Source organism: Crinia signifera, chromosome 6, assembly GCF_055691185.1.
Source record: "Crinia signifera chromosome 6, ASM5569118v1, whole genome shotgun sequence".
Taxonomy (NCBI): Eukaryota; Metazoa; Chordata; class Amphibia; order Anura; family Myobatrachidae; genus Crinia; species Crinia signifera.
The window spans coordinates 101,074,498-101,097,237 of record NC_139222.1 but is presented as its reverse complement, the minus strand read 5'-3'; the positions used below and the strand labels follow the sequence as shown (position 1 = coordinate 101,097,237).

At 45.2% G+C, this 22,740-nt stretch overlaps 1 protein-coding gene across 4 annotated transcripts in view; it reads left to right on the top strand.

The window, feature by feature from the left end:
- Nucleotides 1-22,740, top strand: part of ZBP1 (Z-DNA binding protein 1) — a 47,024-nt gene that overhangs the window by 6,871 nt on the left and 17,413 nt on the right. For all 4 annotated transcript variants that reach the window (XM_083146561.1, XM_083146562.1, XM_083146560.1 and 1 more), the window contains 4 exons: nt 5,222-5,401; nt 8,027-8,083; nt 11,029-11,073; nt 13,553-13,738. In XM_083146561.1, coding sequence (XP_083002687.1) covers nt 5,222-5,401; nt 8,027-8,083; nt 11,029-11,073; nt 13,553-13,738 — 468 coding nt within the window. The remainder of the gene's footprint in view (nt 1-5,221; nt 5,402-8,026; nt 8,084-11,028; nt 11,074-13,552; nt 13,739-22,740) is intronic.

Here is a 22,740-nt window from a genome sequence, read left to right as displayed (position 1 = left end):
CACCTCCCCTTATGTTATAAATCACTCAGTAAAAAAAAACCTCTCTTCCAGCCTACCTGGCTTCACAGCCTGTACTTTGCTGGGTAAATAAAGAAGAAGACAATTGTAAGGGCTCCCTTACATTACAGCAACTTCTCCCCTGGGAGAAGTCACACGCAATGCTCCCTTGAGCTGCCTTCATCACAGGACTCCGGAGGGTAAGTATTAAGAAATGGGTGTAATGTGCACGGTGTGGGCCCCCCTGGGACTTGCACTACGTATATTGCACCCATTATAAATAAGCCACTGGCATGCAGTCCTTTTGCATGTGATACATCGCCAAAATATACACCCACTAAACCACAATCATTTCCTGCCTGATGCAGATTTAAAGCTACCGGTATAAACTACTGACAAATTCACTGTTGTACATAATCATGCAATGCTGGGCATTACTACATTACACTTAATCGTACACTTCACAAGAACACAGTGGAAGCAGCCATTTTGTGGGCTAAACTAATATTCATGGAAATGTACTGGAGCAAGACAAGGAATTGTAGGCGCTTGACTTTGTTTGTTCAGGTGGTATGATCAGAATCTCCGTATGGATGGATGTGGAGAAAAAGAAACATACAATATGTGTATTAATAACACACTAAACCCCAATTAAAAGTAAAAGGGTAAAAAATGGGATCCCAAGTATGGATAGCGTACCAGGACTCACAATGTGCTGTGGTACTGGACATATATAATGGTATCTTTTAAGTGGATCACCACAGGTGCAATCAACAAGATGGGTGCTGAAGGTGAACAATGGTGTCTTCCAATGTGCGTACCATTACTCACTGGGAAATGAGGATGTGCAAGCTTATAAAGGTATCTTTAAAAGTTAGCCCTTCTCCAGTGGATATATGAACATGCAACAGGAAAAAGGAGGGTCTCGATGGTAATCGTACCAGTACTCACTGCAAAAGCAGGCCAGTCACATTCATAAAGGTATCTTTGGGTGAAGCAAAAATCCTTCCTCACTCTCCTGTTTTCAATTCCACTCACAGTTGAAAAAATGGCATGTGGAGTATAATGCCAAAGACAAATGGAGGAACAGGTCTCAGTAAAAAGAATTTAATATGAAAACTTGTAGTGTGGCCAATAGGCCATAAAGCCACAATAACAAGATAAAATGCAATAAAAAATAAACTCACTTATCTCCCGACATGTTTCGGCGGTCACAGCCGCCTTTTTCAAGGATAAAGTGAGTGAGCACATAACAGGATATATATACCCCATGAAGGAATATATATCCTGTTATGTGCTCACTCACTTTATCCTTGAAAAAGGCGGCTGTGACCGCCGAAACATGTCGGGAGATAAGTGAGTTTATTTTTTATTGCATTTTATCTTGTTATTGTGGCTTTATGGCCTATTGGCCACACTACAAGTTTTCATATTAAATTCTTTTTACTGAGACCTGTTCCTCCATTTGTCTTTGGCATTATACTCCACATGCCATTTTTTCAACTGTGAGTGGAATTGAAAACAGGAGAGTGAGGAAGGATTTTTGCTTCACCCAAAGATACCTTTATGAATGTGACTGGCCTGCTTTTGCAGTGAGTACTGGTACGATTACCATCGAGACCCTCCTTTTTCCTGTTGCATGTTCATATATCCACTGGAGAAGGGCTAACTTTTAAAGATACCTTTATAAGCTTGCACATCCTCATTTCCCAGTGAGTAATGGTACGCACATTGGAAGACACCATTGTTCACCTTCAGCACCCATCTTGTTGATTGCACCTGTGGTGATCCACTTAAAAGATACCATTATATATGTCCAGTACCACAGCACATTGTGAGTCCTGGTACGCTATCCATACTTGGGATCCCATTTTTTACCCTTTTACTTTTAATTGGGGTTTAGTGTGTTATTAATACACATATTGTATGTTTCTTTTTCTCCACATCCATCCATACGGAGATTCTGATCATACCACCTGAACAAACAAAGTCAAGCGCCTACAATTCCTTGTCTTGCTCCAGAATATCCAAACAGTGGGGATTCCAAAGTGATCCTCCTTTAGGAACTGAGGCTGCATGGACTGATAGCGCCTTGGGACTTTTCCGTTGTTTTGTCTATTGTACTTAATTCATGGAAATGTAGTTTATTAATTCATGAGCAAGTAGTGACATGACCAAGGAAGCCATTTTGTGACTTGACAATGCAGCCAATATTACAAAATACAGTACTGTTAGTTACTGATGCATGGGGGGTGGATTGAAAAGGTCTACTGTCTACCTATTGACCTTTCAACAGATTCTAGATGCCTTGCAAACCAATAGACTGCATTATTAGAATTTCCAGTTCCCTCAAATTTATTCATTTCCACCAGCAGAAGCAAACTCCACTGGAACTACATGGCTGTTAAATTTACCAAGAATTGAAAGCATTTCAACACTTATGGGGCCTACACATGTAGAGATTTTGCTGAGCGATCTGAGCAATGCTAGATCGCTCAGCAAGATCGATCAGCACACAGCACTGCACAGAGATGCGTCAGCGATGTCTGCTGAGCGATCTGTCAGGGCCAGGGTTCTCCGGTGACCAGCGATCTAATTAGATTCATCCAGCATGCTGGATCTTAGCTGGGTGATAGTGACACGTGGGGCCAATACAAATGCCCCTGTATGCAAAAAGGACAAATAGAAACAAAACAAATTTATATCTGGATTAAATTTCACCAATTGGGTAGTGGTATGTCTAAAGAACTCTACTAGGGTTGGTTGTAGTAATCACACAAATGTGGTAGAACATCCACAATACATATGGGTCACCAAATGTATTTGTACACAACAGATGTCGTATATACCTGCTGCTGATTCACTGCACAGACATAGAATTCCAGAAACTTTTCTGGAGCTTCCACATGATAGATCCCCTGCTGATTATGAATGTGTTGCCATCAGGTCAAAAACCCAGATGTTCGCTCTTCACAATGTACAGTTCTTATTGTTAGAGGTGTCCCTGCAGGTGAGGGTACCTACTGTACATACGGGCGATCACAGATGCCATGCAAAGGAGGATGTGATCTATTCCAGTCTTCATGCAAGAATGTACATGTACATATCCTGCCAGTAATCTGAAGCTGACTAACTGTGCGTGCAGTAATCTTAAATTCTGATCTGTGTCAGAAAAGGAATAATCAATGCAACCGTTAAGTAGCCGTAACAGCACAACATGTCTGATTCCAAACTCAGCATCTTTATTGTTACCACTGTAAAGGGGTGTACACACGCTTCGATTTTGTCAGGTTGGCAATTCGATGTTGCTTATAGAAGCAAAATCGAATCGATATCAAACGGTTTTTAAGATGCGGGTATGAAACCATACCAAAGCCTTTATCTCCCCTATGATTTTGATCCGCATTCGATTCCATGTGTGCTCCCATTTTTTCTATATCGAAAAGAAAACTAGACTGTGCAGACACGGAAATATTGAATTTGATCCAGTAAATTGATGTGTACACTGAACCTTGAATGCACATCGAAATTGATATCGAATGCAGAAGTGCAGATTGATTGTAAAATTGAATGGAAAGCAAAGGCAAAATCAAAAGGGGGTGGAATTGGGGAAATCAAAATAAAAGTATATCGATGCATGTGTACACACCTACTGTTACCTGTTGATCTTATGTTTCTGAAACCATACCCAAGCCTTAATCTCCCCTATGATTTCGGTTTGCGTTTTATTCCATCAACTGTAATGTTCCACAATTAGTTAATAGTTCTATTCACGTTAAATAGATTTATGCTTTCATACAAATGTTTATTACAAAGCCTTAAAAACATAAAAAGCTAATATAATTATAGTGTAATCCTTTCCATAGTGAACAGCATCAAATTGGGAACCTTAATGAGTCCTCCCAATGAAAGTTTGTCTTCTATTTATCCTGTTTGTTTTGGTTTCGGTTTTTCGATTAGGCATATCATTTATTGCACTTTCATGTTGGATTTATATATCAAACCTTCTAAAGATAACACACCGTGACGGTGTTGCCAATAGCAACCAATCAGTCTAGTTATCATTTATCTAGGACATGCTTATAAAATAGCTAGAATCTGTTTGGTTGGAATGGGAAACCAGTTATCCTTTTTGTATATAAATTATTATTATTAATAATAATTATTATTATTGTTCATTAATTTATTTATTTATTTATAAACACTGGGTCATTATTGTTGGGACCAGTAGATGAATATGAATTTGTAGATCTCTGGAATTAATACTAATACTATTTTATATGTATATTTTTTTCAGGAGCTGTAGAAATGAGTGATATTTTCAAAACAGTTCTGCAAATGTTAGCCTCGTTCTAAATTTTGCACACTTCTCCCGTAGAATCTGACTCTAAAGGTTCCCACTTCTAACCAACCACTAGGGCTGTCCAGTGCTGGAACTGTTGGGGTATGGCAGTCTCCATTTGGGGACCTATGTAGGAGCAGTACAGAAGGGATGTGTAACCCCACAATATGGGGATGCAGTTAAGGCTCCACTGCAATCTCAGGCTACCAGAGAGACATAGACCTGGGTACTACAGATGGAGCGTCTCTCGCTCTTGCAGGGGCTGGTGCTTCCATCACCAGCCCCCGCCAGCTCCCGCCAGGGGGCCAGCAAAAGAGACGCTCACGCGCCCCGTGGTTGACGGATCTCCCCGCTGCTGTTGACAGTCCCCATCGCTACCCCAACCACCCCCCCCCCCCAACCCTGCCAATCTCCCTGAAGTGAAGACGGGCAGGGACCCACTGTCCAGCCGCTGAGAGACTGGGACGCACGTGCGCGTGAGACACGCACCCGTCCCAGTTTAATGGAGTCCCTCTCTGCCGGCTCTCACCAGTGGGGACTTTCTGGCGAGAGCCGGGCAAGGAAGAGAGGGGCTCCATCTGTATTTTCCTCCCCCTCATTCCCTGCACCCCTGCTAACTGCATCAAATGATGAATTGCCAGCTATTCAGTTATAGACTATAAATTCAGTGAAAAGCTAATGCAAATCAGAAGCCGGAACTCCAAAATTGTACTACTGTAACTTTGCAGCTCGGCAAAACCATGTGTTACTATGTAGAGCTTGATTTGCTGAACATTGTGCTGTGATTTAGCTCATCTCTCAGTGTACTGTAAGTGACCATTACATTGATGATTTAAGTGACCATAGGAAGTTGTATGCTGATCTGGTACCTATCTCTTACAGAGAAAGACATATACAACTTTCTTTCGACTAACAAGTACAAGAAAGCTCTCTCCATTGCTAAGGCTGTGAAGAAAACCACTGCTGCAGAGGTTAATCCTGATTTATACAAAATGAAGAAATTGAATTTAGTTGATCATGATGATTCCAAGAACTGGTTTATCAGACTACAAGAAAATGCAGGTTCGCATTCCTGATTCCCTTTCTGTCCCTAATTCTAGGTTACCACTTACTTTCCATGACTGTGCTTCCCCCGCACTCATGCCCATGGTTTATACTGAATCTTCTTTGTGTAATTTGATGGTTTATAGATAAAATACCTCATTTGTTTAGTTGTTTCATACGTTCTTCCTATGGAGGTGAGATGTTTGTTTGTTCCATACTGCTATTTGTATGTAGTTCTAGTGTCACGTCCATATATTTACCTGTATTTACTTCGGTTCATTTTACAACATCACACATGTGCTATTACTTGTATATTATTTGGCCATTATTCTGTTTAGCCCAGGGCTGGGCAACACCGGCCCTCCAGATGTTGATGAACTACACATCCCAGCATGTCTTGCATCAGTTTCAGCATGGCCACATAGCAAAACTAATGCAAAGCATCCTGGGATGTGTAGTTCATTAACATCTGGAGGGCCGGTGTTGCCCAGCCCTGGTTTATCCGCTTCTTGTTTCGTACTAACAGTTATTATTATATTTATGGTACTCTTTACCTAGCACGGCGCCCACGATCTTGATCGTGGGCATCGTGAGGTAAAAAATCGTGTCGGTCGCGTCGTATGCGGGCTAAACATGCCCGCACGCGACGCGATGCTCACGATTTCCCATTGAAACCCATGTTAAACATGGACATCGTGTCGGTCGCGTCGCGGCCGGCTATAAATGTGCACATGATGGCCCCGACGCGATGCCCACGATTTGCCATAGGAATTAATGTTAAAAGACCCGATGGACACGATTTTAATGTTAAATGGCTCAATGGACCCGATTTTACCATAGGAAACAATATTAAATGGGCCTTAGAGCCCAAATAATTACCCTGAACTCTGAAATGGCCCCCCCAATTTTGTACGCCACCCCACGATCAACGTGAACCCGAAGCGTGGCGAGCGCAGCGAGCCCGCGAGGGGCGGCGGTACACGTCCTCCGACCTTTTCATACCCCCACTATCCACGTCGGCGTGGAGTTGAGAATAGAATAGTGTGGCGAGCGCAGCGAGCCACCGAGCCCGAAGCGTGGCGAGCGCAGCGAGCCCCGCGAGGGGACGCGGATACCTTCACAGGTAAACGCGTCCCCTCGCGGGCTTCACAGGTGTCCGCGTCGCCACGGACACCTGTGAAGCCCGCGAGGGGACGCGTCTAGCTGTGAAGGTATCCGCGTCCCCTCGCGGGGCGCGCTGCGCTCGCCACGCTTCGGGCTCGGTGGCTCGCTACGCTCGCCACACTATTCTATTCTCAACTCCACGCCGACGTGGATAGTGGGGGTATGAAAAGGTCGGAGGACGCGTACCGCCGCCCCTCGCGGGCTCGCTGCGCTCGCCACGCTTCGGGTTCACGTTGATCGTGGGGTGGCATACAAAATTGGGGGGGCCATTTCTGAGTTCAGGGTAAGTATTTGGGCTCTAAGGCCCATTTAACATTGTTTCCTATGCTAAAATCGGGTCCATTGAGCCATTTAACATTAAAATCGTGTCCATCGGGTCTTTTAACATTAATTCCTATGGCAAATCGTGGGCATCGCGTCGGGGCCATCGTGTGCACATTTATAGCCGGCCGCGACGCGACCGACACGATGTCCATGTTTAACATGGGTTTCAATGGGAAATCGTGAGCATCGCGTCGGTCGCGTCGCGGGCACACATAAATGTACCCGCGATGCCCGCGATGGGCGCCGTGCTAGGTAAAGAGTACCATATTTATTGTTTCTCTCTTCCCTTTGAAATACAGTATCCAATTACTCCCATTCATTAGAAGATTGTTTTTAATATTTATTTTGTGTTGTGTATGGACAGGAAACAGAGAATATTCTTCTGCTCAATCTACTACGACCAGTACATGTAAAACCTCATAACATTGAGGACCAAACGTACAGTACTAGGGTGTGAGATTCAGAAAGTCAGAGATGTTGGGAGAGGTTTCCCATTTTTTTAAAGCAGCAATTAATTGCATGGCAAACCCAACCTGTATTTTTTAGTGTAAATGATTACCGCATTAAGAATGTCTCACTTTCTGATTCTCACACCCTATTGCATTCGGTCTTGAGGGTTATAAAATAGAACCAGTACATTCAAACATGCGGCCGCAAGGAGGAAAAAAACATTTGATGGTCGCTCGCCATCAAATGATTTCTCCTGCCTCCGCTAGGAAAAGTCAGCCTGGGCTGGTCATGTGATGTCAGCCGCTCACCCCAAGCAGGCATCACCACAAGTGCATCTGCAGCGGAACACCCAGCATTTTTATGAGGATGCCCAGAAAAAGCTGGGCATTCCCCAGCGAGTGTGAAACTCATCAAAGCCGTTCGCTCCTGCGGTTTGTGCATGCGAGTATTCACGCACACGCAAACCACGAACATCTGGGACAGGGTACAAATTCGGCCCATTATGAACCAGTCTGAATCGGCCCCATGTTATAAGAAATATATGGTATAGCATCCAATACTGTCCCTCCAGTATTCCAAGTAATCCCTAACCGAAATAAGTGGGAAGGGAGTAATCTGCCCTGCTTATTATCATGTCAATGACTACTACAGAAACCGTTTCACTGCAGCATAAGGAGATCACTAATGGTTTATGTTGTGAAACAGATAATGACAGAAGTTCTCAAATGACAAATAACACAGAGACAGAAGTTGGCGCCCAACGTAAGTAAAAATAAATTCACTTATTTTGTGATTTCATATACTTGCTTTTAAAGAACTTAAACGCATCAGTGTTTTAATAAAACACAGGGTTGGATTGAAATTAGTTTCTAAATATGTTATTTATTCACTTTTTTTCACCAAGGAAAACACAGGAAGTCCACGGTTGAAATACAGATATAGGGTGAAATGTAATAGGGTGTGATTTTTTTGTATACTAAAAAATCACTCCAAGTCGCACATAATAATAATAATGATAATAATAATAATGATATTTATATGGGATGCAGTTAAGATCCCGGCGGTCGGGATACCGGCGGCCGGAATCCCGACCGCCGAAATCCCGACCACCGAAATCCCGACACATTCTCCCTCCGTGGACTCAAAGTGCTTTACCATTGACTTAACAGCTCAAAATACACAACAAGCTTAACAGTAGGAATCAGTAAAATGCTTGAGTAAATATGTATGTCTTTAGTCTATTTTTAAAGGATTCTACAGTGGGCGCTTCTCGCACTGTGCGAGGAAGAGACTTCCATAGAGTTGTAGCAACAAAGTTGAAAGCTTGACCCCAGGGCCGGCGCCACCACTAGGCAGCCTTAGGCATTTGCCTAGGGCGCCGGCCACTGGAGGGTGGCAGTTTGGAGCCCCCTCATGGAGGTCAACTCCATCCACAACTCTCTCCCCCCACCGGAGCATTACCCGCGAACCCGCCCCCCCCCTTTTGTCAGCAGCAGATAGGAGCAGCAGCAGGGACGCCGGCAGCAGGGGTAAGTTTCCTGCACTGCCCCCGGCAAAACCCGTCCGCCCCTCCTACCCGTGGAGCGCCGCAGCACCCATAACCCGGCACATCACGTAAGTTTCCTGCACTGCACCCGGCAAAACCTGCCCGCCCCTCAGCCATGTAGCGCCGCGGCAGAACCCAGGTCCCTCCCGCAGCACCCATCACCCAGCAACCCCCCCCCCCCCTCCGTGGATCGGGTGACAGCCCAGGTCCCTCCCGCGCCGCTGCACCCCCCAGTGGATCGGGTGAGCGCCGGGGTGTCCCCCCTGCCTGGGGCGCTCCGGTGCTTTGCACCGGCCCTGCTTGACCCCCAGATGAATTCAGGGAAATTCTGGGTACTGTTAGTAGTTCTTCTTCAACAGATCGTAGTAATCGAGTAGGACAGTAAGGGATCAGAAGCTGCTGCAGGTACCTTGGGCCCTGGTCATGTAGGGCCTTGAAAGTGAGTAAGCCAATCTTGAAAATGATTCGCTATTTTACAGGTAGCCAGTGAAGGGCGTAGAGAATGGGAGTTATGTGGCTGGAGCGGGGCTGGTTAGTTAATAGTCTGGTGGCTGCATTTTGTACCAGCTGCAAGCGGTGCAATTCTTTTGATGGGAGACCCAGGTAGAGTGCATTGCAGTAGTCCAGGCATGATGATATAAATGCATGTATGACTTTAGGCAGGTCTTCTGAGGGAATTAAGTGCTTGATTCTGGCTATATTCCTTAGATGAAAGAATGAGGATTTGATTGTGGCTGACACCTGATGTTTAAGTGTCAGGCCACTATCCAGGACCACACCAAGATTCTGCACATGATCAGAGTTTTGTAGTGCTGTGCCCCCAGCGTAAGACCTGTCTGTTGGCTATGCTGCCATCTTGTCCTGTGATTTATCTGTTTTATATGGGTTCAGTCTCAGCCAACTGGCACTCATCCACTCCTGGAGCTCAGCGAGGCAGCCATTTGAGGTTGTTATTGTGTTATCAGTGCCTGGAGCAAAGAACAGGTCCAGTTGTGTATCATCTGCATAGCAGTGGTAGACCAGGCCATGACGTCTGATTATGTCACCCAGTGGAAGCATGTATACTGCAAAAAGCATGGGAGATAGTATAGAACCCTGTGGGACACCACAAGACAACGGCACTGGTGGTGAAGAGTATACTCCTGCCAGCGAGAAATGATTTGAACCAGCTAAGGACTGTGCCACCCAGGCCACAGAAATTCTTCAGGTGTTCAATTAGAATCCCATGGTCAACGGTGTGAAATGCTGCAGAGAGGTCCAGAAGGATTAGGATTAAACAGTCTCCTCTATCCCTTGCATTTAGAAGATCATTGAGCACACATACCAGAGCTGGTTCTGTGCTATGTCTTCTCTTAAATCCTGACTGGAATGGATCATAAATGTCATTGGTTGACAGGTGGGTCTCTAGTTAAGTTGCAACCACTTTCTCAATAACCTTTCCTAGAAAGGTCACATATGTGATTTTCGCACATGTCACATATGTGATTTTCGCACATGTGACATTTTCACATGTGACATTTTCCTATATTGCCTACAGTTTTTTTTACTTATTAGAGAATATTTGGCAATACCCATGAGTACCTTCCCTAGTTGAGCTTGCAATCTATGTTCCCTACCACATAGTTCTGAAATGGCGTGGCTCTGTAGAGTGTGAGTTTTTGTTTTTTTTTCCCATTAAAATGCATCTTATTCACATCTTTATGGGGATATGATGCACAAGTAGAATCAACTGATTAAAATGATATGTGGCATGCCTATATTCTATGTGTGACTGTATGTTCCATTTCATATCCAAATACAACCATGTTTGCACACAGAATATAGGCATGCATATAATTTTACTCAAGATCTGCTTATGCATCTTATTTGCATAGTGATGTGAATACGATGCATTTTCAGAAAACACTAACAGAGTTGCACGGGACCTTATAGCTCACGCCAGGCACCTCCCACTGTGTGTCGTATTGATGAAGGTGTATGAGGACCTATCATATTTTTTTGGATTGTTGGAGGAAACACACAAAGGCACTGGGAGAATATACAAACTCCACACATATAGGTATTTGGTGGTTACACTACCTAGGCTACCAATCTATAATCTACTCTTATTATACTGTTCTTAAAACTGCATGCATGTAAATTTTATCTTTTTATGACTCAGAGGACCTCAGTGGGAAAGACAAAATGAGCAAGTTAGCAGAGCAACGTAAGTATTGATTTGTTTAGTAGCAGTTTAGTTTTTAGTGGTATAAAAACTGTAGCCATTGTTAATCAAATGGCAGTCAACATGGAATTTTTTGTGTCCCTTCTATATTATACAGTATGTAGAGGCTCTCTATATTGGGGATGCGCTTGGGATGCTAGCAGTCACAATACCTAAGCTGGCATCCCGACTACCATGTATGGGAATGCTGACATTGGTGAGGATGTTGGCGCAAGAGTCCCAACTGCTGGGATCCCGAACGTAAGTGCAGGCAGCATTAGCATTAGGCCAGTGAGGGGGTGGGGTTAAAGGTAAGGTGTTGGCTGCGGGGAGAGCGTTAGGAGTTTAGAAGGGGAAGTCAGGTTTAGGCTGCGGGGTGTGGGGGTTAGGTTTATTTGGAAGGGTAAAGGTATTAGGATTAGGCACTAGGGGGAAGTGTTAGGGAGTGGCAGGGGGATGCTAAGTATACACTCCTGACCCCTGTTGGGATTTTAACAAAGTCCATGATGGAAACATTCTTTAAATGAAGAGAAGTAGAACATGAGGACATGCACTGAAACTGCAGGGAGGGAGGTTCACGGGAAATTTGAGGAAAAATTACTTCACGGAAAGGGTAGTGGACAAGAGGAATAGCCTCCCATCAAATGTGCTAGAGGCTGAGACAGAAGAGCAATATAACATGCATGGTATAGACACAAGGATATATTTACAAAGAAATAAGAATCAAATAGGGTTTGAGGTAACAATATGGTTAAAAAAGGGGCAGACTAGAAGGACCAAATGGTTCTTATATACTGTCAAATTTTATGTTTCTAGGATGCAGGCTTCTATATTTTGACTGCTGGCATCCCCACCTCTAAGCATCTGTATGTATCCTGTTTATTGTATACTTGCAATTCCCCTTGTTTTATCACATCCTCTTTGGCAATAGATGCTGTTTTTGGTGATGGCCAGGATTTAAAAAATAAAATAAAATTGTTAGTATGACTGGGGTTACCACCCTTCCGGGAAGGGACACTGTGGACTCACTGTAATGATTGCTCGCTCGGGCCTGTCACTGAGTGTGCCCACAGCCTGGAGCCGTCCCGGATTGGTGAATCAGCCGGTGCGTAAGTATTGCATAATCCACAGCAGACGCAGCCCGGGCCGACTCTTTCTGGGGCATGCGCAGAAGCTCCTTTAACCCTTGAGTGGTGAGTTTTGCTGGGGCAGGACAAACCTACCAGGCCAGGTTTGTCCTGCCCCAGTAAAACCCACCACAGAGCGTGTGCAGTATGTAGTGCTGTCTGCTCTAGAGGCATAATGTGTGGCATAATGTGTAATGGGCATTACAGTGTTTGGTATTACGTGTAATGGGCATTACAGTGTGTGGTATAATATGTCATAGGTATTATGATGTGTGTCATAATGTGTAATGTGCATTACATTGGGCGGTATTCAATGTGAATACCTGCGAGGTGCAGCAAATCCTTTTTAGGATTCGCTGCACATTCGCCACGTTCCGGAGCCAGCGGGCTCCGGTATTCAACGTGTCAGGGGCTCGCTGCCCCTGACAGGCGAATATGAGCTCCTGCGGCGAATGCCGCAGGGAGCCTGAGGAGGGTGCCAGGCAGAGAGATGGAAGTCTCTCTGCCTGCCCCTGAACGTTTGTGGGGGGCAGGTGGGCTCCCTGGGTGCCAGGCAGCACAGGCTGCCCCCCGGGGGTGCCAGCAGGGGAGTGTATATTCACTATACCCGATCGTAACATCGGGTGCAGTGAATATATGAATATGTAATGAGCGGCTCGGCTCCGGCGCCCCCTGCTGGCTGCTGTGTAAAAAATTTTTTATTTTTTTTAATTAAATATATATTCATGTGCTTACAGCACATGAATAAAAGTAGCATGCCCCTCCTCAGAATAAAATTCCTGATTTTTAGACACCAAATGTAAAAAACAAAACACTTTATTTTAAAAGTTCACATTCCACTTCTCCGTAAAAAGATAGCGATTGCTACTCGGTGAATCATGGCGAAAAAAACCTTGAAATGTATTCGCCATGTGGTCATTGAATAGGATGATTCACCGTTTTTGTCAAAAATTCGCCAAACAGCACAAATTCGCCATAAAAACATGGCGAATCAGGCTCATTGAATACCGCCCAGTGTGTGGCAGAACATGTACAGTAAGTGGCATTAGAGTGTGCAAATCAAGAATTGAATTGAAGCAAGGGTTGAAAAAACAGGGTTAAGGGGTGGGGGTGGGGAAATGGGTGTGTCAAGGGGTGGGCCACTGTCTGGGAATCTCTCAACACAATGGTGGTAACCCTAAGTATGACATATGTACAAGCATTGGCAGCCCTGAGCTACTTGAACTTAAATTAAAATGAGCAATGCATAAATGAGCTACTGTACAAATTAAATTCTCAATCATATGCACAATTTTCCATGCAACATCAAATACACATGTGATGAATTTTTGCTCATAATGTACCCTTGTATACAGAGGCCAAGATATGCAATTTCCTTAAGAGGATAAACAAGCCACAGAGTGCTAAATGCATCGCTAAAGGAATTGGGAAAACAAGTGCAAAGGAAGTTAATCCTGATTTGTACAATTTGAAGAAGCTAGATCTTGTCCTTCACAATGAACAGGATCATCTGTGGGCAATCAAACATCCTTCCGGTACAGGTTTGTGAAATCTAACTTTTCAGAGGTTACCTGCACATGTCACTGTGAAAGTTGATCCCACATCTGAAGACAATAAATCTAACTTACTAATTAATGAAGCAGATTTAAGTAAATGCCCTTATTTGTCTAAGAAAGTAATGGTTATATGTAAACCCACTTTACAATCCATAGAACTTTCTTACAATATATTCCCATTTCCTTGGTATAATATAAATATCAATGAGTACCCCCTGAATTTGCATATTAGATTGATTATCAATTACAGAGGCTTCAATCACAAACTGAGTGATAGGTAGTGAGTATTTCGGCAAGGTAATGAGGGGTGGTATGATTACTGTGCCCTACATTGTACACGGTAGGAGAATCCACAGTTCCTTTAGGGAGACACTCATTCTGAGACAGCATAGCAGGAATGCCAATCCAGGGGCATGTTTTCAATCCCGGAATAATTCGGGATTGAAAAATGCTCAATCCTGGGATTCCCAGGATCCTGGGATTGGCTTCCCTAATGGAGAAACCCCCCCCCCCCCCCGCATATTTACCTTTATGGTGCGGGTGGGAGCAGCAAGGGAGCTGTGCGGGCAGACGGCTGTGAGCCCAACACCGGTGAACTGGGAGCCTGACAGGGTAGCTGCTCTGTTGCATGTGTGGCCTCCAAGGAGCTGGAGCTCAGCGCCGAGGTGCTGGAGGCCTGTCTGGGAGCCGGGCCGGGAAGCGATTGGCGGGCCTGTGGGCGGGCAGAGCGGATCTTCGGCCTGCACAGTGTGACCTCTGACCGCCACACTGTGCAGAGCGAGTGCTCAGCTCTGATATGTGTCCAATGGGGTCAGTCTTACTGTGCATGAAGGGTGCAATGTGACATTTTAACACAGGCAACGGCACCTGGGCTCATACCACTTTATGGCTGAAATCAGTATGCCCAAAAATGTTCAGAGCTGTCAAGGGGGGCATGGCTACTGCCACCATGAGATCATCGTGGAATATTGGATTGACCCTAATGTTTTTGTATTTGACTGGCAGATGTGAGACCCTGGCAATTCCTATATACCATTTTAAATGGATTCAGTATTGAATCCCGGCGGTCGGGATCCCGGCGTTCAGAATCCCGACGCCGGAATCCCGACAGCCGAAATGCCGACAAGGGGGGGACGTGGATTGCCCCCCCCCTTGCGGGCTCGCTGCACTCGCCACGCAGCGGGCCCGGTGCCTCGCTACGCTCGGCACGCTATTTTATTCTCCCTCCAGGGGTGTCGTGGACACCCCAGGAGGGAGAAAGTGTCGGCATTTCGGCGGTCGGGATTCCGGCGTCGGGATTCTGAACGCCGGGATCCCGACCGCCGGGATCTTAACTGCATCCCATTTTAAATGCATGACCTCACCTAACCAATACACCATGCATGGACAGTGTAATGGTTATGTTGAAGGGGAAAGGGAATTGGGAATGCTTTTGCACTAGATAAATTGAGGTTAGTTATAGGAATCCCCAAATTTCGGTTACTGGGTTGAATTACAGTGTGACCAAGAATGGGGGTGCTGCCAAAGACAATATGCCGATACAGAAAAAAGCAAAAAGAAAAGGATTGTCTTTTTTGTTGGCGCACTGGAGAAAGAAGGAATAACGAGTAAAATATACCTTTTAATATTGTATTAATTAAAACCGTTTAAGTGAAAATTGTCACATCCACCATGTGTGTTTGTGCCTGGTCTGTGTCTGTGTAAAGGCCGGTGCTTGTGCAGCTGCATACAATCAGGGCTTCCCAGCCTCTCCTGCACGGCTCCGCCTCCATCTCTGATTGCCTGACCAATCCCAGCACAGCTCACCTGGTAAGTACTGGCTGCTCAGGCTAGTCCAGCAGTCAGTACAATGATGTCGATCCCGTAGCATCATTGCTCCTACCTGGCTCTGTAGTACTCACTACAATCCTGAGCTTCCACTCTCACCTGGCTCTGTAGTTCCCACTACAATCTTGAGTTTCTCCTGGAGAAGATCCTGCTGGCCGTTTACTGCATCAAGTACCACCGGACTCTGCTTACCGCCTATGTGGACAGCAAGGTCAGATCCTCAAAGGGGTCTCACCTTGCTATACTCCCGACGGTCACTTCCAAAGGTTACCTCTGGCAGCAGCCACGACCATAAACGGCAAGGATTCCTCTTCTCCAGTTATCTTCATTTATTATCTTCAAATCCTCATCCAATCATCCAATCCTCCAATCTGCAACCAATCATTCAACCTTCATCCAATCTTCCAACCTTCATCCAATCTTCCAACCTTCATCCAATCATCCAACCTTCATCCAATCATCCAAACTTCATCCAATCTTCCAACCTTCATCCAATCTTCTAACCTTCATCCAATCATCCAAACTTCCAATCTGCAATACAATCTTCATTCTTTCTTCAAGTCATCCAATCCTCAATTCCTTCTGCAACCCTTAATTACTACTCCGGTTTATATTCTATTCCACTCTTCAATTATATTGCAATATTCTTCAAGGACCAAGCTTCATCATCTATTATAATAACTTACTGGACAATTGACTTTATATTTGCATACTTGCCATATACCGTTTTTATCATCATTATCACTGTCTGCAATATCTTCATTAAATTCATTATATTTTATCCTCCTTGTTTCACTCCCTTCTGTCGTGGATGCAACCACCATACGTTAAGCACCCAGCCTCCGTCACTCTCAAGCTGGTGCTTCTAAGAGCGTGACAAAAATATAATCACATAAACACATTGAACAAACATTGAACAATAAAATGAGATACACGCGTTGTGTGTGTGATTCTTAGTATTAGTCAATTTCTTAGGGATTTATCTGGAATCTGCACGGTGCCCCAATACTAGTAACGAGGTGTCAGTACAGTCCGTGCTACGGACACTTATAATGGTGTGTTTACTGTTAATATGATGGTACACAGGTAATGTAAGACTCTATTCTCTCTGGATCTTTGTCACCTTGGAGAGAGCTGAAAATTGGTGCTCTATTTGCAGATAAACTGTTGTGGCAGGCTGTGTGACTCAAAAAGATATCGGTAACAGTGGGTATCTCATTCAGTGTCTATTCCTTTACTTACTAGGGTCTGCTGCTCTATTTGCAGATAAACTTCTTGATTTTGGCAGCTAAGTGGCCCAAAGCAGGGGCGGAACTACTGGCGGTGCAGACGGTGCAGTGCACCGGGGCCCAAGTAGTTCATGGGGCCCACTGACCGTCTGCACCACATACTGCTGTTTCCGTTTTTTTTTTCTTTAAAGTATAGCATGCGTCCGGGACTCCGTTCCGCCTCACTGCGGACTGTGTTACGCAGCGGCTGGTGGGGTGTGACGGATTGGATCTCTGTTGTGGATCCAATCCGCGCCACTGCTCCCTCCTGTGACAGCCGTCACAGCCGCTGCAGATTCAGCGCGGCTATGACAGCACTGTGATTGATTGGGCAGCCTGCGCCGGGAGTGCAGTAAGAAGTCTAGCCAGCGCCGGGAGTGCAGACTGATTTAGCCGTGCAGCTAACATCATCCTACCCGCCCGCACAGCTCCCCCGATGTGCTGGTAAATTCTGGCTATCAGAAGGGGGACCATACGGCTGCCGTGCAAGCTCCAGAGTAACTTAAAAAAGGTCAGACTCACCACCCTGGTGTGGGGTGTGGGATGTGGGGTGGGGGGGGGGGGGAGAAATGTGGTGGTGATAGTTATGGGATAGGTATGTTGGAGACAGTGGAAGAGTAGGTTGTGTAATTGGAGTGGTGCGTGTAGAGGATTATGGAGTGTATATGGAACAAACGGGAACTAGGGCGTATATGGGAGTAAAGCATAATAGGGGGTCTGTGGGTGGAATATGGTGTTTGTGGTGGAGATATACTGTAGGGTTATGGGGTGTATGTTGGGGGACAGGGAAAGTGTAGGATGTGTTGGGGGTAGCGGTATATGAGTTAGGTTGGGGGTAGAGGGGTATGGGATGCATGTAAGAAGACACTTTGGATGGACAGGGGGAGAAGGGTGTGTGGGTATTGGGGTATGGAGATAGGTGTTAGGGGTTGTATGTGGGTTGTGCAATGGTGGTGAATAGGGGGGCAGAGAAGTGCAGGGTTAATGGGGGCGCAGAGATGCAGGGGGATGGAGAGTTTCATTGGTGAGAGAGGTGAAGGGAGTGAGATGAAGGGGGACGGTGAGGTGGAGGGAGTGAGAGATGCAGGTAAGGAAGGTCTAAATGGATGAACAATACCTTAGGGCCCTCCTGCCTTAAGTATCCCATGTCCTCCAGAGCCTTAATCCTGGTCTGCAGAGAGGAGTCGGGAGCAACATGTCTACCAGCCAAAGGTATAAGTTAATATATTGGGAGGGGGGTCTGAAGAAATCTTAATTAGAGGACAGGGTGCTGTTAATATTAATAATACAACAGGGAGGGGGCTATTAAATATTAATACAACTACAGGGAGGGGGCTGTTAATAAAACTACAGGGATAGGGCTGATATACTGTATAATAATTATACTACAGGGATAGGGCTGATATACTGTATAATAATTAGGCTGCAGCCTAGAGCTCTGGGTCCTCTGGGAGGGGCGCACATGGCCACTAATCGCCATGGCTCTGTGTGGTGTGCCCTCAGCTCCTTGGCTGCTGAGGAGCTCAAACCAGCGCCGATGGACATTTGATATATGGTTCCTGCCGACCAGCCTATCAGACAGGCAGCCACAGTTAGTGATTGGCTGCCGGACCATGAGCTCCAATTGGATCACTAGCCTGTGCCATAGTTGAAATATCTGTCGGTGATGGTATGAGCCGCTCAACTGCGTAGGAACTGAGCGTACATCACACACAGGGACGTGGCAATGAGTGCTCTCCTCTTATATGGAATTAATATGGGAATTCTGTAAGGGCCACTAATGTGGGCAATGATTAAGGGATACTACGGGGGGAATTATGTGTAAGGGACATTACTGCGGGCGTAATATGTCATGGGCATTATGTGTGTGGCATAATGTGTAATGGACATTACGGTGTGCCCCAATGTATAATGGGCATTCCGGTGTGCGCCAATGTGTAATAGGCATTATGGTGTGCAACAATGTGTAATGGGCACTATAGTGTGCAGTGTAATGGGTACTGCAGTTTTTGACAATGTGTTAAGGACATTACGGTATTCAACCATGTCTAATGGGCATTAAGGTGTGCAATAATGTGTAATGGGCATTATGGTGTGCTGCATAATGTGTAATGGGCATTACGGTGTGTGGCATAATGTGTGATGGGTACTGCAATGTGTGACTGTAATTGGCATTACATTGTATGACAATGTGTAATGGGCATTACGGTGTTTGACAATGTGTAATGGACATTACGTTGTGCGGCAATGTGTAATGGGCATTATGGTGCGTGGCATAATATGTAATAGGTAATGCAGTGTGTAAACGTGTAATTGGCATTCCAGTGTATGACAATGTGTAATGGGCATTACAGTGTGCATAATCTTGGCGCAGAGTGTCTAAGGGGCTCTTTCAGATCGCTATCCTGGGTCTGACTCTTTCACACTAAACCCGTCTCACCCATTATACACAAGTTGGACCCTTCTTTTAATCCAGGTCGATATGCCAGGTTGGTCGACCCTGATTATTCAGTTTAGTGCTTTCACATCGCTCCTCGACCGGGCAATAACCCGGGTTATAAATGCAACCTGAAAGGGGTATGAGGGGCTCTACCTGGTGCAATGTGTACAAGTGGCACTACTACTGTATGTGGTGTAATGTAAATAAACAGACACTACTGTGACACTATTATTTCTCCACGCCACTTTCCCACAAAGCCTTCGGTGCATACTGTTCCTATTTTGAGTATAAGGGGGCCCGAAACATATTTTTGCACCTGGGCCCATAACTCGCTAGTTCCGCCTCTGGCCCAAAGACTATCTTTTTATTGGCAGGTGATGTGTCGAATAAGAGATTCCATAGACACACTGATTTTGTTGCAGAAAAACTGCTAGTGCGGCAGCTGTGTGGCCTGAAGGGTTCAAAGAATATTGTGTGCTGAATTCCAGACTTTTTGGTCACAATAAAGAAGTGAAAAAGTGCTGCTCTATACACAGAATATCTGCTGGAAAATGGCAGTATATTCCTACTTACAGTAGCTTTGTTTCCGTTACAGTTATAACACCAGACTCACATCCGAAAGTATTTATTTCCTGTTACAGCGTTCATTTGCTGAAAAAGGTGTGCCTGTATTACAGGCAACGTTACTGCACACACATTAAAATGATGTCAGTTTGATTTTGTGCAGGTTTATTTTGTATCTTTTTATTAATTGATACTGCGTTCGGCTGGGGACCTAATTTATAGCTTAGTCAGCGTGCAGTGTAGTCCCGTTTTTTATATTATACACTAGATAATGTTTCGTTTTTGTGCAGATTTATTATATATATCCTTTTGAGTAATATTTTTTAGAGATAGGTGAAAGTGGCAAAAAATTGGAAAGTGATTGCCGTGAACAGAAATTGCATACACATGAGGCAATACACTGGGATTGTACCTCTTTGATTGTATGCAAGTTTATTTGGTGTCCAATTGGGGTAGTACCTCTTCACTATTGTTTTAATATAATTATATGAGCTGCTATTGTTAATTAAAGCAGCAACAGTTACTCAGGACAATCCTGAGAAAGACAGGTGGATAGGGATCAGAGGAAGTGTGCACATATGGTGATTAAGCTCCGTGTTGCATATAGCATATATGGTGTATATGCAATACACTGATTGCTACACTTTGCTACACTGTCTGTCTAATTATATGAGCCGCGATCATCAGTTACAACAGCAGAGGCTTCTCAGAGTTTCTTTAAAGACACGTAAAGGTAGTTTCTGTTGGAGGAGCAGTGATTGTCATGCACAAGAATTGCGTACACATGAGGCGATGTGCAGGAATTGTGTCCCCCTGACTGTATGCAATTTTATTAGGTATCCGTTAAGAGTGTACCAGTGTAATGGTTAGCATTACTGCCTCACAGCACTGAGGTTATGGGGTTGATTCCCACCATGGCCCTAACTGTGCGGAGTTTGTATATTCTCCCCTTGCTTGCGTGGGTTTCCTCTGGGTACTCCGGTTTCCTCCCACAATCTAAAAATAACCTGGTTGGGTTATTGGCTCCCAAATAATTAACAATAGAATGTGTGTGTGCATGTACATGTGGTAGGGAATACAGAGTGTATTCTCCACTGGGGCAGGGACTGATGTGAATGTTCAAATATTCTCTGTAAAGAGCTGCGGAATATGTGTGTGCTATATAATAAACTATTAATAAATGAATAATAAATAAATGATTATTCTTTCAGGAAATGAAACTAATTTCACAAACTCCCTGTTGATAGCCATGCATTTACTTGCAGTGTCACTTTGGACACATTGATGCTTAATACTGTGCAGTAAGTAACGTGTATGCAATATGCGGGTGATTGTGTCTAACTTGTGTGCAACTATGACTCAGCCCCCATGACTGTAATACCTATGTAACATGATTTCAGTTGATACTGTAAATCTACAGAGTCTAGGTACTGTAGGCAGTCAAGTCTAACCCAAAAGTTCACATTGCAATAGGTCCATGGGTCAAATGGTCTACAAGGTCAACCTGCAAGGGGTCGACAGGGTCAAAATGTCGACATTAGAAAGGTAGACACATGGCAAGGTTGACATTACTTTACCATCCATATCGGCATAGAGGGAGAATATAATAGTGTGTCAACCATAGCGTGTTTACGCGTTACACTAATTGGGGCTCCATGTCGACAGTTGTCGACATTGACACAATTTAAATAAAAAACCTAATAGGACCTTTTTTAGTTTGATATGTTGACCATGTCAACCTTCCCCATGTTGACCTTTTGACCCTGTTTTTGGGGTAGACCTATTGACTGTCTATTTCGTACTACCAACCTGTAATGTTGCATATAAAAATGCTAGTCCTATTGCAGGCTTTATTGTAAGGTACGTCAAGCTTCACACTGACTGCAAGTGCCAACTCACCAGAACACAGCATAAATAAACAATGCCCAATGCCTTGATTTAGCTTTCAAATTCTGTGCTTTACAGCTAAGGGGGTTATTCAGACTGCATCGCACCTCTGTGAATTCACAGGCCGGGCTATAATTGAATGACTGCGCATGTGTACGTCTTGTAATATGCATGCGTGAGGCAATCCTGCAAAAAAATACTGCTACTTTTTTAATCACTAGCCGTACGCGAGTAGATTGGCAGGCAGCCGGCATTTGTGGGTGGTAACCGACTGTTTACTGGGCGTGTCCGGGAAAACACAGGCGTGCCCAAGCAATTTCAGGGAGGGTCTGTGACATCAGCTCCGCCTGTTTCTATCGCAGTAAGTCCTGGTCTACGCACAGACAGCACACACAAATATTATATCAATTCATGGAGACCCCCACGATACCTGTGATGTGGTGTGCGCGGGGGTCTCCATCAACTACCTGGGTGCCTCCTCCTCCCCCAATGGCCTGAAGCCTAAGCAGGCTGTCCCCGCCACCTCCTCCTCCCCCCTGCAGCTGGAAGGACCTCCGGCTGCGTTGTTAGGGGGGGAGTAGTTTATCTTCCGGGTCCAGGCTTCCTGGAGGAAGGTAAGCCAGGGGGAGGGGGGTCGGCATCTGCGGAGGAGGCGGCGGGTGGTGATAAGAAGCCTATAGGTTTCTATATGGTATTGCTACCCAAAGGTGGCGATAACCTAGCTCAGGGTTGCCGACCCTCCCGGAATTTGCGGGAGTCTCCCGAAAATCGGGTCCTTCCTCCCGGCCCCCGGAAGGGTGGGCAACCCTCCCGGAATCAGGGGGACCCCCACTGAGCCCCCCGATCGCGGCATTTATATGCCGCGGTTCTCAGGGGAGGGGGCGGAGCTAAAACGGCACAATCGTGATGTTTTAGCCCCGCCCCCTCCATGGATAACAGTTATTTCTGCTATTTCATGTAATGGGGGCGGGGCTTAATGATGTCACAGTTAAGCCACACCC